The sequence below is a fragment of the Equus caballus genome, chromosome 19 (genome assembly GCF_041296265.1).
Source record: "Equus caballus isolate H_3958 breed thoroughbred chromosome 19, TB-T2T, whole genome shotgun sequence".
Classification (NCBI taxonomy): Eukaryota; Metazoa; Chordata; class Mammalia; order Perissodactyla; family Equidae; genus Equus; species Equus caballus.
This window is the reverse complement of record NC_091702.1, coordinates 9,707,053-9,723,443: the sequence shown is the minus strand read 5'-3', so window position 1 is coordinate 9,723,443 and position 16,391 is coordinate 9,707,053. Positions and strand designations below refer to the sequence as shown.

The 16,391-nt window shown below is 46.6% G+C and overlaps 1 protein-coding gene and 1 long non-coding RNA gene across 7 annotated transcripts in view; one reads left to right on the top strand and one right to left on the bottom strand.

Moving 5' to 3' along the window:
* KCNAB1 (potassium voltage-gated channel subfamily A regulatory beta subunit 1) overlaps positions 1 to 16,391 on the bottom strand; it is a 364,559-nt gene that overhangs the window by 70,215 nt on the left and 277,953 nt on the right. For all 5 annotated transcript variants that reach the window (XM_001490611.6, XM_070243166.1, XM_070243167.1 and 2 more), the window contains exons 3-5: positions 9,522 to 9,559; positions 5,098 to 5,177; positions 2,800 to 2,844 (exon numbers count right to left, since the gene is read on the bottom strand). In XM_001490611.6, coding sequence (XP_001490661.2) covers positions 2,800 to 2,844; positions 5,098 to 5,177; positions 9,522 to 9,559 — 163 coding nt within the window. The remainder of the gene's footprint in view (positions 1 to 2,799; positions 2,845 to 5,097; positions 5,178 to 9,521; positions 9,560 to 16,391) is intronic.
* Positions 1,749 to 7,099, top strand: LOC111768994 (uncharacterized). Of its 2 annotated transcripts, XR_011429003.1 has the most exons (4): positions 1,749 to 1,842; positions 5,563 to 5,712; positions 6,589 to 6,698; positions 6,802 to 7,099. It is a non-coding gene; the product is annotated as an uncharacterized lncRNA (long non-coding RNA). The 2 variants fall into 2 exon arrangements; XR_002801670.2 differs by lacking the exons at positions 1,749 to 1,842; positions 5,563 to 5,712 and having other exon boundaries at positions 5,805 to 6,698.

Genomic DNA, 16,391 nt, shown 5'->3' with positions numbered 1-16,391 from the left:
GTACCATTATAATTGTGGGGTAAGAAATATGTCTTGAGAACTATAGTCGTAAAATTTAAAATTGGGAGGCAGATCTCAGAGTAATTTAGTTTCTCTAGGTGTGTAATTCAGTTAAGCTGGTCTAGAAAAAAAATCATTTGAGATTCGAAGGTTAAGACCAAACTTTGAGAGTATTTGAAATAAGACATTTATATTTCCATCAGCTGTAGAGTCAATGCCTCGGGGCCCTCGGGTATAAAAGCCTAGCATGATTAATGATGACCAATGGGGAATGACAGTGACAATTCTGACAACTTGGCTGCAACAAGAAAAACTTGTAGAAAATGTCAGCGGCCCCATCCCACTTAAGTTAATTTCCTGAAAAGTAATTTGAATCCCGGTGATGGGAGGCCTACAGATATATGCATCTGGAGATGACACACCCCAGAAGGGCCGATGCCCTTCCAGGTTAATCCATCACCTCATGATGCCTGGTATAACAGCAACCTGCCACAGGGGAGCCAGATCGCCTTCAGCAAACATTTTAAGAGCTTCAACAAAGGGCTGGATGGAATATTATAAAAAATGAATGCAGTGCCCTCGATTATGCAGAGCACTTGGGCCTGCCAAAGCTGCACATTCTATCCAAATGCCACCATAGACTTATTTTTCCAAAGTTAGGTTTTCTCTAAAATCTTTGGCTTATATGGGTGTGCAGACTAACACCCATATTTATATTCAGACAGCCAAGAGTACACAGCAACCTGGCAAATGATCGCTGACCCCCCGGAGGCATTTAGCGCAACTCTTCTGAGTGGGAGGAGAATGACAGCATGAGTATTCTGCATTGATACAGCACAGCCATCAAAAGGCTTTTGCACACCTGTCTCAATCTATCAGCGTGAAGCTTCATGAACAGTTATGCGGTCCATTTCACAGGTGGGAACATCAAGACTCAGAGAAGTGAAGTAGCTCGCCCTGGAAAGCACAGCTAGGAGGTGGTGGCACTGGGACCAGAAGCCAAGTAGGTTAGGTGAAACCACTTTTACAGATGCCATGCTATGAGGATATGGTTCATCTTTTCACCAGTCTGGTGGGGGCAGTGTGAACTGATATGGATATTCTGTAGCATGGTGATAGCGTTTTTTATTTGCAGGACTGAAAGGCAGTTTGTGACAGATGCACGTGATCTGCTGTATCGCAGGTATACAGCAGGCTCTGCAAGCTGTGGAGAGAGACGGTGCAATGTTCTCCGGGTGTCGAGGGGAGAGAGCTACTGCACTGATGCTCCCCTCCTTCCTCAGGGCTACGCGGCCGGCCTACACCTCGCCACACATTTCACTGGACTACGAGCGGACGCACATGCAAGGTTTCTGTCACAGGCTGAATTGGCTTCCCCCAAAAGCTCTGTTAAAGTCCCAACCCCCAGCACCTCAGAATGGGAGCCTCTTTGGCAATAGGGTCCCTGCAGGTGTGCTTAGTTACATGAAGATGAGGTTGTACTGGAGTGGCGTGGGCCCTTAATCCAGTATGACTGGTGTCCTTATAAGAAGACACACAGACACACAGACGGGGAGGAGGCCGGGTGGAAGGGCTGCAGCTGCAAGCCAAGGAAGCCGAAGATTGCCAGCAACCAGAGAAGCTAGGAAGAGGCAAGGGAGGATGCCACCAGCGTTTCTGAAAAAGTGCGGCCCCGCCCAACCTTGATTTTGTGGTTTTGGCCTCCCCTGTGAGAGAATAAATTTCTGTTGTTTTGAGCTTCCCAGTTTGTGGCACTTTGTTACAGCAGCCCCAGGAAGGTGACACGGTCCCTCTCTGGGCTCTGATGGATGGTCCAACATTCGGAGTGGAACAGTAATTCAGGCAAGGTGGAGGACTGGGTGGGAACATGAATATTTTTCCATATTTAAAGGTTGAATACAATTTTCACTTAACGTCTTTACAGTTCCTGGAGTGGGGGGGGAGGAGAAGGGAGAGGGAGAGATTAGGTTACCAAACTTTGTTTATATCTCCATAAATTTCGGAGTTTCCATTTCCGATAATACTATAGAACTGTTATTTATTTGGCCACCAGCAAATATTACACCAGAGCAGAAGAGGACCCCAAACGTGCCCAGTGCTCTTTGCTGGGCGTTGCCTGATTCTGTACTCATGCTGGAGAGGAAGTGGCTGCTGGCACTGACATGCATAGCGAAACGGAGGGGGTCGCCTGCCCATGTCTCGATGTTACAGCATCTCTTGTTACTACAGACTCTGGCCACGACGGTGAAGGGGTGGCATGTGACCCCTCACAGAGAGCAGATAAAGCACTTTCCTGAGGGCCCAGACACTAGGGCTCCTGGCACACAGGAGAGACACTGGCTAAGTGTGTTCAGATAAGCAAGCTTGGGGCTATTTATCACAGGGGCTTCTTGCTTCATCATTTCTTTGCATCCAGAGTTGTCAAGAAAATGAACAATGAGCATAAATTCGTGTGTATAGGTAATCAGCTTCCTGTCGGCTGGCTTCCTTCGCCTAATCACCATAAACGGCAGCCAGAAACAGTGAAAATGCCCCTTAGCATGAATGTCTGATGAACACTCCTCCTCCGCTCAATCTTATGGTAATTCATTGTGATCAATGACTAGTCAATAGTTTTTGAAGGGCAGGTAGTGAACTCGCTGGCATGTATTTTCAAAGCACTGTCAATCATTTCTTTACAAGAGTTGATTTTTTTTGACAGTCCATTGGTCAGTTGTCATGCAGTTTTATTTTCCCTTCTCTGGTACAAAATAATAAGTCTTTTTAAAGGCAAGTGGATGATTATGGTGAAAGCATTACCTCCAGCCTTTCTTCTTGATGATGCTCCCCAGAATCACTTCAGCCCTGGAGGGAAACAGACAGTGTCTTAGGATACTATGTCCTGGAAATGCAAGAGTCAACCCTGACCCCAGATCCACTCCTTGCTTGAGCTCTCAGTGCCTACATGTCCCCAAATAGAAGCCGCTCGCGGCTCGTGGCACAGTGTCCGCTGTTTCTGCTTGTGCCTGCAGAAATCCTGCTCCCGGAGCATTCCAGAAGCACCTGCCAAATCCTGACACGCTGGCAGGAGAGCACCTGCAGTCCTGATACTAAAAACAGTGGAGTCATTTGGCAGTTTGGTGTTTTTGAACCACTGATCCCATACATAAATATCCTGCTCGGTGGTGTCCAATGGGAGTCAAGATTTTCCTTCTAATTATTGTGGTCTCCAATTGTAACCAGGGAGGAAAATGAGACCTCACTCTGTTTAGACAGAATATATTAACTCACTGGGGATCTTGCAGGATAAAAGCACCTATGTGTGGGTTTAGATGCCCCAAAGCCCACGCCTGCAGACGCAGTGGCCACGTAGAGAATGTCCCGGGAGATGCAGAAAGGCTGGGTTGCGGAGAGGTATACCAAAGATGGCCCAACTGTCCTCTCTGCCCACACCTACCCCAGCTGGGACCAAGCTTCAGGAGACTTAAACTTTCTTCTAAATCCCTCCCAGTCAGACCAACGTTGTGAGCAGCAGCTGGGCTCTCAGAGGCTTGTGAGTGGGGACGTCAGTGGAATTAGCACTCTGTCCAATAGGATCCTATGGATTCATCGCGAATCGCTATTTGTCTTCACTGAAAGTGAAGTCTTTGCTGGAGTGTACAGCCTGGCAATGGATCATGATGCAGTTTGGCTCCAGAGCATGCCCCGAGCAGACAGGCACTGAATGTTGCCCCAGTGTCCCCCCCTGCATCTGTCTCCTTGACAGCTGCCTTTCACAACCTTGCGTTTCGCAGTGGAAACCTATGTCAGTTACACACTGATAGTCAATCAATAATTAACCAGGACTGATTATCCTTCACAATAGGAATACAAACAGGACTCCAACAGACTTGTTCATCCCTCCTCCCTTTTTCAACCTTAGCCCCATTTGCTGCTAAGCAAAACTCAACAAGAGGAGAAAACATGGAGAAAGGGTAGGATAGGGAAAAGAGCAAGGCCTTATCCATTGTATTTTCTCTCCCTGGACTCAACAGAAAACATCGGGGATGTGGGCTCTGAATCTCATTGACGGTCCTTAAGACAGACCTGCCCTTGAAAAGAAGGAAACGCATGCAAGGATGCACTTGGACCAGGCAGTGATGAGCTGATTCAGCAAGTCCAGCAGTCTGACTGTAATTCTCACAGAAGGAAGTGAATTAGGCCTGTAGGTGCTTAAGCTCCACAGTCGTCTTAGAAAATTGCTGAGTGGCTCAAGCAGCTGTCCAGCTATTATTTTCTTCCAGTTCTGGGAGCTGCGTTCATGTTCACGGTAGGGGGCTGAGGTGCTCCAGCTCTGTTCTAAAATGTGCTTGTTGTGCCATGACCTAGAGGCATGGACCTGGAGTCCTGGCCCCGAGGGCACATGACCCCTGTGTTCTGAGTTAGCAGGGAGCCCTGTTTTAGTGCCCCAGACCTGCTCTCAGGACCTTAAGAAGGTTGTAGCCAGATGCGACTTCTCCAGCAAAAGAAGTGAGGCCTCTTTGCAGCCCCCTCTGTCCTCAGATTGGGGTCTGAAATGCCCTCTTATGAAAGACGTTGGGTTTCTTGGCATCTTTGGGGACACCTACTTTAATCTCTGCTCTAGCCCTAATGCTGGGTGGAGGGAAGTCCTGCACAGAGGAAGAGCAGCTCCCGCAGAGAGGATGTCCCAGTTTCCCTGGGGGCTGAGGAACTATGAGATGTGGTTATGAAATAATGACATTAGTTTTTGTAGGACCACCCTGGAATCTGCTCATTGATTTGCTCACTCATATATTCAACTAACATTTATCGATCTCCACTGCCACCACTCTGTCCCAGCCACCTCTGCCTCTCAGGCACACCATGGCGATTGCTTCCAGTCCATTCTCCATACTGGGACCAGAGATGGGAAGGTGTGGGTGGGCAGAGGGGGCCGGAGACAGTCAATATCCCCAAATCTGGTGATCGTGACACAGGGAGGGACAAAAGTAGTGCCACCAACATATGTGGGAAGGGCAGATCCTTCTGGCCAACATGTCAGCAGTGGTCTGGGAAGGTCTCTTGGTTCCAGAAATTCCAGAAATGCCACTTGAGGGACACAAACGGGTAGTGACTTACTTGCCAGCAGCATAGACCTCGGCAGTATCAAAGAGATTAACCCCACTTTCGTAGGCGATTGTCATCAGCCGTTCAGCAACCTGCAAGAGGACGGGAAGGTCAGTCAGAAAAGTCAAGTGCTTTCCAAACCCGGGAAGCGATTTTGAATCCTCCGGCGGGCTTTAAGAACTCTGAAATCTCACTGACCACTCCTTGCTTTTCTCAGATGTATTAAAGAAAGAAAAAAAAGAAGGTTCAACCAGCACACACAGGCTTAGAGTATCCTTTCCCTCAGACATGACTGGATGAGGGACTGCACACTGGGACAAACCGGCCATCGGGGGTCAATGAGGTGGAGAGATTTGTGTTCCTCACTCTGCTTGGAAGACCGGATTGACAACATTCTTTGTGGCCTCGTAATCTCGCTGACAAAGAGGTCATTTGTATCAGTGGTGACTTCATCCCTCTTCTTTCTCCTTTCTCCAGGCCAATAGGTTTTGGCGGCTGGGCAACTCCTGACCTACAAGCTTGTGCCCTTTTCCTGGAGGCTTAGCAGACTGTGCTGATGAACCAAAGGTTAGACAGAGCTGTGACTGTTGCAAGACTCCTGCCACCCACAGCTCAGCGAAACCCCAGGTACCACTGCAGAGCAACCGGCCAGCAGAGCTGACAGGACATGGAGGACGGAGGGAGGCACTGGCTCACCAGGGACCCAGCTCCTCCTCATCAGCCTGCAAATGGATCTCTAGGCGCCTTGTTCTTTCCTTTGTGCTTCCGAAAGCGTGACAGAACAGTACGGGGCAGGGGTGGGGTGCAGCTATAAACAGTCTGAGGGACAGCTATAGAGGGAGAGCCATAAACAACAGTGGAGTGGGGACAGTTTTTCATTTGGCTGATGGACTTAATAGTCAATCGAAAAATTACATACCTCACAAATAATTAAAATTGATTTTTCCATTATATTTTTGATTGTGGGCTAAGGTTGCTTCATTGGCATTTTCAAGATAAACTATTTTCCTGCTGTTTTTAAAATTGGCGTGCCAAGAAAATCGTTAGGCTAGCAAAATGGAGTCCATGCAAATCCTTTAGGACAATAGCGGCAAAAATGCTATTATTGCTTTTAATTTGCTACCATTAAGAAATTTCTCCTAAGTAGAAATGAAAAGTTAAGACAAGTATAGTTTTTCACATTATGAGTGTCCAATATTTTAGAAATTATTGTGCTTGTATTGTATACTGTCCTTGTGTTATGTCACACGACATACTAGGAGATGATTATTGAGAAATGTGCAGAATAAATCTTATCTAGAGAGAAATTTGAAGATGAAACGGAGTATCCTGGATGGAGAGTGGGACTAGATGACTGCTGAGATGTTTCCCGACCACAGGATTTGAAGACCAGAATGTGGAACGATGAAAAGGAATCACTGAACTAAGACTAGCTTCTGGCCTTGAGTGACTGCCTACTAAATACGTAAACTTGGGCAAATCCTTTGCTCTCTCTGATTTCAGTTTCTTCACGTGCAGAATGAGGATGGTTCTGTTCAGGTCCTTCACTGAGCCCATAGGCCTCAGGGGAAGCCGACCTCACCTCCCTCCACTGGGGGCCTGATGGCCTCAGGGTAAGTGGTTCAGGGAAGGTCAGGTGACAAATTCCAGCCAATGAGATGCGAGGAGACATTTGCTGAAGCCTTCTGGGAACATTTTTCCTTGTTCTTCTTGCAGAGTTTCTGGAAGTTTCCTGGAGTTATTATTCTAATTGAGATCTAGAATTCCTGCCGCTATGTTACTACCTGAGGATGAAGTCGACAAAGGAACACAGTGCCAAGGGAAAATGGGCTGGAGGCCACCGATGGGGTCAACCCTGAAGCTTGCTCTACCCCTGCACTTGTAGTTTGAAAGTGAAAGTAATTTTTTCCCTTGTTGATTAAACCATTTGGAGTTGGGTTTATTGTTACCTACAGTTGAAGGAACTCTAAGTACCTTACAGATGAGAAAATGTAAATAAAATTCTGAAAATTCAGTGCTGCAAGGTGTTAACATTCTCTTGTATCACTATTGTAAAATATCACGATTCCGCTGAGTAATATCCTTCTTGATATGAGGAGGCCAAGTCATCTTTGGGAGGTGCCTCACAGAGTTGCTGGTTTCGTGTTTGAATCCCCTTGGTACTATTCCTGCTAAGTGACTATTCAGTCCCTGGTGGAACTCTGCCAGTCATGGGGACATCACGGCTGCCTGAGGCCGCACGGATGACTGAGTCACTCAGCATGTTACGGTGCAGTCATCCCAGCATCCCATATTTGTACCTGCTTTGTGCTGAGCTCATCTGAAGCCAGAGAGAAAGTGGGGAGATCTGGGGAGGTGAATTTGTTGCTATTGGCCCGGATTTTTGCCACATGGAAATTGCTGAGCTGGAGCACGTGAACCACGGCGTGACGGTGGTCTGGTGGCTCCTCCCTTCCTTCTCCTTGCTGGCGGTCTCTCTGCAGGGCCCTGAGGAAGCCACAGCTGCCCTCTGGAAGGACAATAGCTATCTGTCTGGTCTGCGTCTGAGGTGAGAGCTTCTGCCTCCCTTCACAACCGCTTTATTGTGCAGTTTTTAGAATCGTAATTTTGAAACGATTCGTTTCAGAGGCCATCTTCTGGCCTGGGCAGGCTGGGCTCCTTGCAGCAGAGAGCAGACACTGTGAAAGGGGGAGCAAAGATGAAGGGGGAAGTGATGGGCTTACAGCTGGCCCCTCTGCTCCAAAAGGGAGGATATTTTTATCTTTTCCCCCTCCAAGCAGCATACGAGGCGGCAGAAGGCGATGCCCATGCTGGGTACGATGGATTATTGACTTTAGATCTCGCTCCCTGCTTGTCACTGGTTTGTATCTGATTGAAGTCATGCGATGCCTCGACATCTTGCCTCTGCGTCTCCTCCACTCGCCCTTCCTGGTGCCAGTCAGGGGGCCCTGTAGTGGAGCCTGTGATGGCCACCTAGCTCTGACTTTAGAACCGAAGGGCTTATTCCTCAGCTGCTAGGAATGTTGCTATCAGATGGCACTTGGCTAAACCCCAAGGTCAGACCTGGCTCCCAGGGCAGCCTCTGTCTAACAACTGGTCAGACAAGGGATATAAATGCTCAGTCCCCTTGCCCCAGCTCAGGACAACTCTGCAGGGCCGTCTCAGGTTCGGAGCCCCACCTTGGGTCAGCCGAGGTCGTTGTGAAACTGCATCATGGCCCAACTTCCTAATAACTGTTCTGCTTGCTGCTCTCTATCCAGAGTCCCCTTCCCAAGGAATGCCCCATGCGGTAAGCTCTCTGCAGGGACCTAGGCCCAACACTGGGAGCAGGCATTCACACAGATGCGAACGTGCAGACCAGACTCCTCTGGGGACCTAGGGGCTGTGGAAAAGACCCTCTGTTCCCTCAAGCTTCTCCTTAGGGATGACAGTGGGAACTCTCCTTACAAAGGGCTTGCTCTGGGCCGGTGCTGGGCTGAGTGCTTCACAGGACCAGTTCATTCATCTTAATGGTGATCCTGCTCAGCAGGGCTCTCATGACATTCCACTGAGGTGCCACCTGTCAGTAAACGTCAAGGTTGGTAACCTGGTCAGTCAGTGGCAGAGTGAGTTGGATCCCATTGAGCGGATGCACTCAGAGACACGCTCCCTGACTGCTCAGTGGTGCGCAGGCAGGCAAGGGGGGCTCAGGGACTCCAGGGTGTGGCCCTCAGAGGGTAGCGCCGCCGCCGCTGCCTCCATAGTTCACTGTGCCCTGAAGGTATTCCTTAAAGGCAACGGTAAGAACCCCACTTTGGTGAGCAGTTTTGAATGTATAAACAAAGATTTAAAGGAATTTTGTGGTAAATATAATGATTCTAGTTACGATTCATTGACTGTCTGCTACCTGCTAGTCGGAGGGCCGCATAAATGTCTAACACGTGAACACGGTTAACCCTTTCAACAGACTTCAGAGTCGACATTATCATCCCATTTACACAAGGGGATCTGAGGCTCAGACAGGGTGGCTTAACTTGCCCAAGCCAGGGTGACGACTGTCCTGGTTTGCCCAGGACTGAGGGATCCAGGCTAAAACAGAAAAGTCCGTGCGAACTGGGAGCAGCTGGGCACCCTAGGTGGAGCTGAAACACTCGCAGCTGTAACAGCCATGAGATCTTCCACAACGCGGCTGAATGTTACTTCCAAACTGGTTTGCTCTCTAGCTACTGAGCCTGCGCATGTAATAGACAGACAGCCTCAGGGCTATTAATAGCCTAAATGTGGAAAAGACGGGATGCAAGATGAAATTGAAAATAATCTTTGAGTCAGTCTTAACTATTTCCTGTGATTGAAACATCGTCCCTGTAGAAGGCTAGGTTCCCGGGAAGAGCACTTCTACCGGCCAGCTCTCGCTGCACTTTCTTTGATCAGCAGAATGGAGGCCAAAAGTTACTTACCTCATCTGAAATTTGACCTCCAAATGTCACCCATGTTCCTAGAAAAGAATAAACATTTGCATATTACTTATGATCATTTTTCTAACATTGTGCGTCGTGAGAGGAAACGCTCTCACATCGCGGCTCCTTCAGTGGAAGTTCACAAAGGGACTGTCTGAGGGGCACCAGAGGGCTGCGGTTGGGCCTGTCCCCTCCTCTCACTAAGCACCCCAGCAGGGCTCCACACCTCTGGAGGACAGGATACCTCTTCTTCCCTCACAGGCCCCAGCAAGCCACGGCAGCCCTGGCCCGCAAAGCGCTTTCTCCTCTGGCCCAGGCCTGTGAACGCGGGTGCAGAAGGCGGAGATGCCGGGCCCACTTTGGCTACAGGCTCATTCTTGCTCGCACTTAGCTAAGAAGCTGCCAGTTCTGAAAGTGAAGATAAGGCCCTGGGTGATGGTTCCTCCCTTCTTTACCTCCTACGAGGGACTCTATTTTATATTCTCTATTACCTTCCAGTCATACTTCTGGGCTCCGGGAGGTGACATTTAAGCACCTTCTCTGTCATGACCTGCTTCTCTAGAATGGTTTTGGGGTGGGGGGCGGGGGAGGCTGTCTCCTGAGTGAGGATTGGGAGGCAGGGGAGAGAGGCACAGTCAGCAGCCAGATGTGCACTTGTCAAGCGAGGCGGAAGCAGATGCTGAGCGGGCTCTGCCACTCAGGCTACTGTCACCTCCTCCATTCATTCCCTCCTTGATCCATTTTTTTTGACCTCAAAATACATGCCAGGCAAGGGCATTGAACCCAGGTGCTGGGGACCGTGAGGTGACTAACCCAGTGCCCCTCTCCCAGGAGCTCACAGTTCACAGCACTACTTGACAAATGCTGGACTGAGGCAAATCCAAGGTGTCAGGGAGCAAGTGCGCCACCTGAGCTGGAGGGAGGTGGTGCTCTGGAAAGTGTTCCTAGAAGAGGTGACACTTTGGTTGTGTTGCAAAAGAGGTAACTGAATAAAGCAGGAAAGGACAGGCCTTCCAGCTGTAGGTAAGAGCGTGGGTGCTCACAGGCAGAAAACCCCAGAGGGTGTGGAGGGGCTGCTGGGGGGCCGGCGAGCGATGGGCGGGATGGAGGTGAGGGTGGCAGACGTGAGGGCAGCCAGGGCACAAGTGATGTCGTGGGGGCACCAAAGAAATGCTGTTGGAAACTTACGTTCTGCATTTCACAATAATCATCATAGCTACTGTTTATGGAACACCCTCCATATGCCGACAGTAGGCTGAGAAATTCGTGTACTTTAATCATTTTGACAAACTTACAATGCAATTTTATTATCACTCTTTCTAGATGAGGAATCTAAAATCAACCAACCTAATCGGTGGGATGCCCAGATTCCCACACGTGCCTAGCTTCAAGAACGGTACCTTTTCCACAGCTTCTCACTTCTCATTAGTAAATTTCCAAATTAATTATGGCGCTTGGACTTCATACTCCATAGACGCATGTTCATGTAATTGCAGCTTTTCTTAGTCCTCAGGGACTAGAACAAAGGTAGGATATAAACTATTTTACTGTTACAGTCTACGTCCCCAGAGGTTGGAAATGGCAGCCTGCAGGTTACACTCAGCTTTGCCCGGCTACAACAATGTTGACCGACTTGGTATTTTAATAAATTTAAAATGTTGCCAACATTTAAGTAATTAGGAGATTTTTCTTAAAAATGTCTGCTTTCCAGCTTCTCTTAACAGCAGAGGCCCGGGGTCCCACACGGCAGACGTCCCCTGAATCCGAGGGCAGTGCCCTCTGTGGAAGGGCCAGGCCCCAGGCTCAGTCAGAGGCTGCACACCCTCCTTTGCATGCCCAACACTGACATCAAATTGCAGTTATTTACTACCACATGTTTACTGCTATTTTTCTTATTGCAAAATTAAGAGAAAAGGGAACTTGTGCATCTCCTAAGAAAATAGAGCTGAATATTTCAAGAAGAAAATAGGAGTGCACTTCTTTTTGGTGGATGTGACGAATATCCAAACAAAGAATGTTTGCACAGAAAAACTACAATTTAAAGCACCGTAATAAAACCAGCCATGACTGGCGTACGGAAAACATGGGCATTGAGAAACCTAATGGACTGAAGAATGTCAGCGTTTGGCTGTGAATGAGAATAAAATAAATGGTGTGCCGTGAAATGCTGTTCTCTATTAAGTGGAAAAATTGCCTGGGCATCAAAACCTTTTTACAGACGACACTTTTATCAGAGTCTCTTTTGAAAGCAGCAGAAATTACGTGTCCAGAGCATAAACAAGCATTTGCAGATGTTATAACCAGAAACACTGTAGCCCAGCCTGTTAAAAATATGGTTGAGAACTTCCAGGATAAGTTAAATTATTGGTGGTATTTCTATCGCAGCAAATGAGAATGCAGATATAAATAATAACACACTGTGAGCTCTATTTATTTGTGATGTTTTGAGAATTTTGGAGAGGTCAGAGAACTTCTGAACAAGAAGTCCTTGCAAGGCAAAGCGTCGGGAAATGGCTTATTTTGTGATGAGAAAGGCCTCAGACCACCAGATGGAGACCGCATTGTTCCAGGGTTCTCCTGGGGTGGGGCCGACATTGGACTTGTCAAGCCAAAGATGTGAGGTGGCAGTATTTTGTAGGGGCACTTTACGTAAATCCATGAATTTCCTCATTGGCCAGGAATTTCTCTGGGCTAAAGAGCTAAATCGAGACAAGCCATAGATTCAGTAATTAATACCATGAGTCAGCTATTCTTCTATATCCTGGAGCAAAATCAGGTCAGTGTTTGCTTGACGAATTTGCAGGCTCACTTGTGCTGAGATACCGAAGAGATTTTTGTAACTGTTCATGTCATCAAAGGAAATAGTCCTATCTCCACTCAGCAGCTAAGATTGGCTTGAAGGTCTAAGCTTCTTGTTGACATTACAAGTCATTACACCTTGAATATTTCTCTGTAGGGGCATGCGCAAGTATTGAAACAAATGTCCCATTTGCTCTTCTCAGTCCTGACAAAATAGAGTCTTTGGGAAATTCATTTGCTAAAGAATAGTTTGGTCCACTTTCCCACATTGCAGTCAGTTTCCAGAAGTAAAAATGATAGCCTGAAATTCATTCTTCAAGACTGGGCCATTGAATGCTGGTTGTCAAACTTTATGAAAATAAACTAGCATTATTTAGCTTATCTTTCTTAATTAACTTTTGCTAGTACAAATGAAGGGCTATGATTTGAAGTTACCAAACTGTAGTACAAAATGGTATTGAAGAGTAAATGTGACAACATTGAAAGCTGGATTGTTCACACATCTTGGAGGAAATTGCCCTACTTATGAGAACCATTTATGACGAGTGTATCCACGTTGGGAAGAGCTTATGTTTAGGAGCAGCTTTATTCTAAAACGAATCTGAGGAAAACTACCTGCCAGCCCCAGTATATATGAAGTATTTAAGACTGCAGACCACACATCACAGTGAAAAAGTATAGGGCCTGAGTTCAGTCTGTTGCAGAAGAAAAGATCTCAGGTTTCTGATTCCAGATCAAAGCAGTAATGAATTATGAAAAAAAAAGTGATAATTAAACGTTTTCTTTTTCAGTTAGTTTAAAACTTTTAATATAAAATAGAACACAGATATCATATATATTTACATTAAGTTATATATGTTTACATTAAGTTATAAGTTAGGAAAAATATATATTAAACATATATCATATATATTTACACTGTCATATATATTTGCATTAAGTTATAACTTAGGAAAAATAAAGAGTTTGGCCCCGTTTCTGGGTCTTCGCTCAGGTGGGCTACTTCCCTGGCCCTTTAGACCCGTGCTACTCATTTGTTCTATAGTTGTTTGCTTATAACCTTTAAATGTTTTATGAGGGAGTAAGCTGTCTGAGGGTTTCATTTCACTCTTCTTCTTATCTCCACAACCCGGAATAGAAGTGAGTCCTTAGTAGATGGTCGATGATTGTTTGGTAAATTGAACTGAATGGCCTTTTTGACTGACATTAATTTACAAAATACTGGGATAATTTCCCACCCAACAATCATGTTTATTTCAGTTTATAGAAACATGAGTAATGCTCATCAAGTCTTCAGTTCTTCTAGTCCTGACGTGATTGGTGTGTTTCTCCCCGTCCCGGGTACCCACCCAGCTGTGGCCCCTCCTGGAGAAGGGCTGGGGGAAGTCCTTCTCTTTGGCTGCAAGGCCTCCAGAGGGACAGGGTGGCACTGTGTAGGGAGGGTCCACCAGCCAACCCTGAGAAATAGTTGCCACTTACAAGTAGGACATGTTCTCTCCCGATGGAGAGGGATCCAGGGCAGCCTTCCAGATAGGCGAACTCGGCTTGCATGATTTTATTCTCTACTACCCAACTTCACAAGATCTAGGGTGGTTTATTAGTTAATATGGTTCTCAAAAACCCTCTGTGACAGTTTTCATGGTCATTTTTCTGCCTCTAATGAGAACCAGACTTCTTGAGACCCAGGATGGCATATGACTATTTCACTGTGAAATCTCAAATTAGTAGGATGTTACTTAGAATATAATTTTACTAAACTGACACTTGCTATTGCTAACCTTTTAAAAGTAGAGGGAGAGTACAGAGAACTTTGAACTGTCATTGTATCTTCTGACAAACCTCCTTCATGCACCAAGGAATATGTGTTTTGAAAACCTTTGCATGGGCCCCTCAGCATGCACCTACTACGGCTTGGAAAAATGATTGGGGAAATGTAAAAATAGAAAGAGAACTGCCTTTACACACACACACACACACACACACCACTGTCTTGGTTACTTAGTTACCTTGTTGGCAGTTTACAGGGTAATTGCTTCTTGTTATCCATTCAGGAGTTCATTCCTGCTTCTGATTTAAATGACCTCCTTGCTGGAGAGATTCAGGCACTTAGATGCAATAAAGTTTAGTCATCTACCTCCCTGGCCGTTAACACCTCACATCACCATAGGCCATTATCAAAACCAGGCAATTAACACCAGCATATTACTAGTGACTCAACTACAGAGCTTTTCTGACTTTCACTGTCTTTTTCCTGTTCCAGGATTCTGTGCAGGACCCCACACCGCATTCAGTGTTCCTGTCTCCTTAGTCTCCTCTGATCTGGGTCAGTCCTCCGTCTTTCCTCTCTTTCACGACTTTGACACTTTGAAGAGTACTGATCAAGCACTTCGTAGAATGTCCCTCAATCTGGGTCTGAATCATTTTCAGGCTATAGCTTTGGTGACTTCCCTTTCTATATTCCAGCTTGACTTGCTCCTGGTTTGAATACATTTTTTATATCTAGGAAGAAGGGAATATATAAATGCAATTGTAGTATTTATTATGCCACAGTTAACTTTTCTTCAGCCTTTCATTCAACAAGTATTGATGGAGTCCACCATGTGCCAGGCATTGTATTTAAATTATCAGGAGACAACACTGAGTAAAACTGGCAATTATTTTTCCCCACATGGAGCAGATTTATGGGGAAAGGCAAAAATAATAAGAAAAATACATAGTGTTTAGTTATGAGTGTTAATTTCATAAGTAAAGAAAATACGTAATACTTAGCATTTACTGATGAGTGTTAAAGAGAGTCTTTTTGTGTGTGTGCATGAGGAAGACTGACCCTGAGCTAATATCTGTTGCCAATCTTCCTCTTTTTGCTTGAGGAAGATGGTCACTGAGCTAACATCCACGCCCACCTTCCTCTATTTTATGTAGGATGCAGACACAGCATGGCTCGACAAGTGATGCTACATCTGTACCCAAGATCTGAACCCACAAACCCTTGCAGAGCATGTGTGAACTTAACTGCAACGCCACCCGGCTGGCCCCGTGAGTCATTTTTACGTGGCAGGAATAGGGTATATGAAGTATCAGGGAGTGCGTGTTGAGATTTTAGATAGGATGGCCAGATAAGGTTCACAGAGAAAGTGGCTTTTGAGCAAAGATCCAAAGAAAGTGAAGGAGTTTGCCCTGCAGCTTTCTGGAGGAAGAGGGTTCCAGGTGGGGGAAATGTGGGGAAGGGGGCTGGCCTGGTATGTTCAAGGTCAACGAGGAAGCCAGTGTGGCCAGAGGAGAGGGGGTGAGGTCTGAGGTCGTGTGGGGTCATGTCAGTTATAAGAAGGACCTTGGAGAGGCTAAAGAAGAGGTATGAATGGACAAATAGTACAGTCTGACATTCTTTGAAGAGGAGCCCCTACTGCGGTGCTGAGGACACACCTCTGAGGCTGAAGCTGGAGCACGAGCCCCAGGCTGGAGGCTGCTATGATAATCCAGGTGACACAGGACAGTGTTTGGTCCTAGATGGTGTAGTGAGGATGGTGAGAAGTGGTTGAATTTTTGACAGGTTTTGAAGGAGAGGCAGTAGAATTTACTGATTAAAGGATGGAGAGTATGAGAAAAGGTGAGAATTCAAGGACAACATCAAGGTCAGAGCAAGGGGAGAATTTCACTACGGATTTAACAATTTTTAAGTTTTGCAAATAGAGCACATGTCAAGGGCAAGTTAATGGAGTCAAGGCTGACCAAATGATGGAGATGAGTTCAATCCAGAGGTGTTTAGAGTTATAAATCTGTTACATCACTGAAGAATTTACGCTTAAAGAGGCAAACCCTGAATCTCACTGAACTCAGACAAAACTGGGCAAAATTAATCATCTAACCATCCCACTTGAATAGAATTACTCCTAGAGAGATGTGGAGCTGGGGGTGTGAGCATCCCCCCAAATTTCATGGAAAGCAAGAAACAGAGGGTAAGCCCAGGGCAGCGTTGGTTCAAGGAGGGGGCACTGAGCTGTTGGCCACCACCTGACAGGAGGGCCAGGTCACTGGCCTGTGAGCACTTCCCCTTCTGAGCTGCGGACTGAG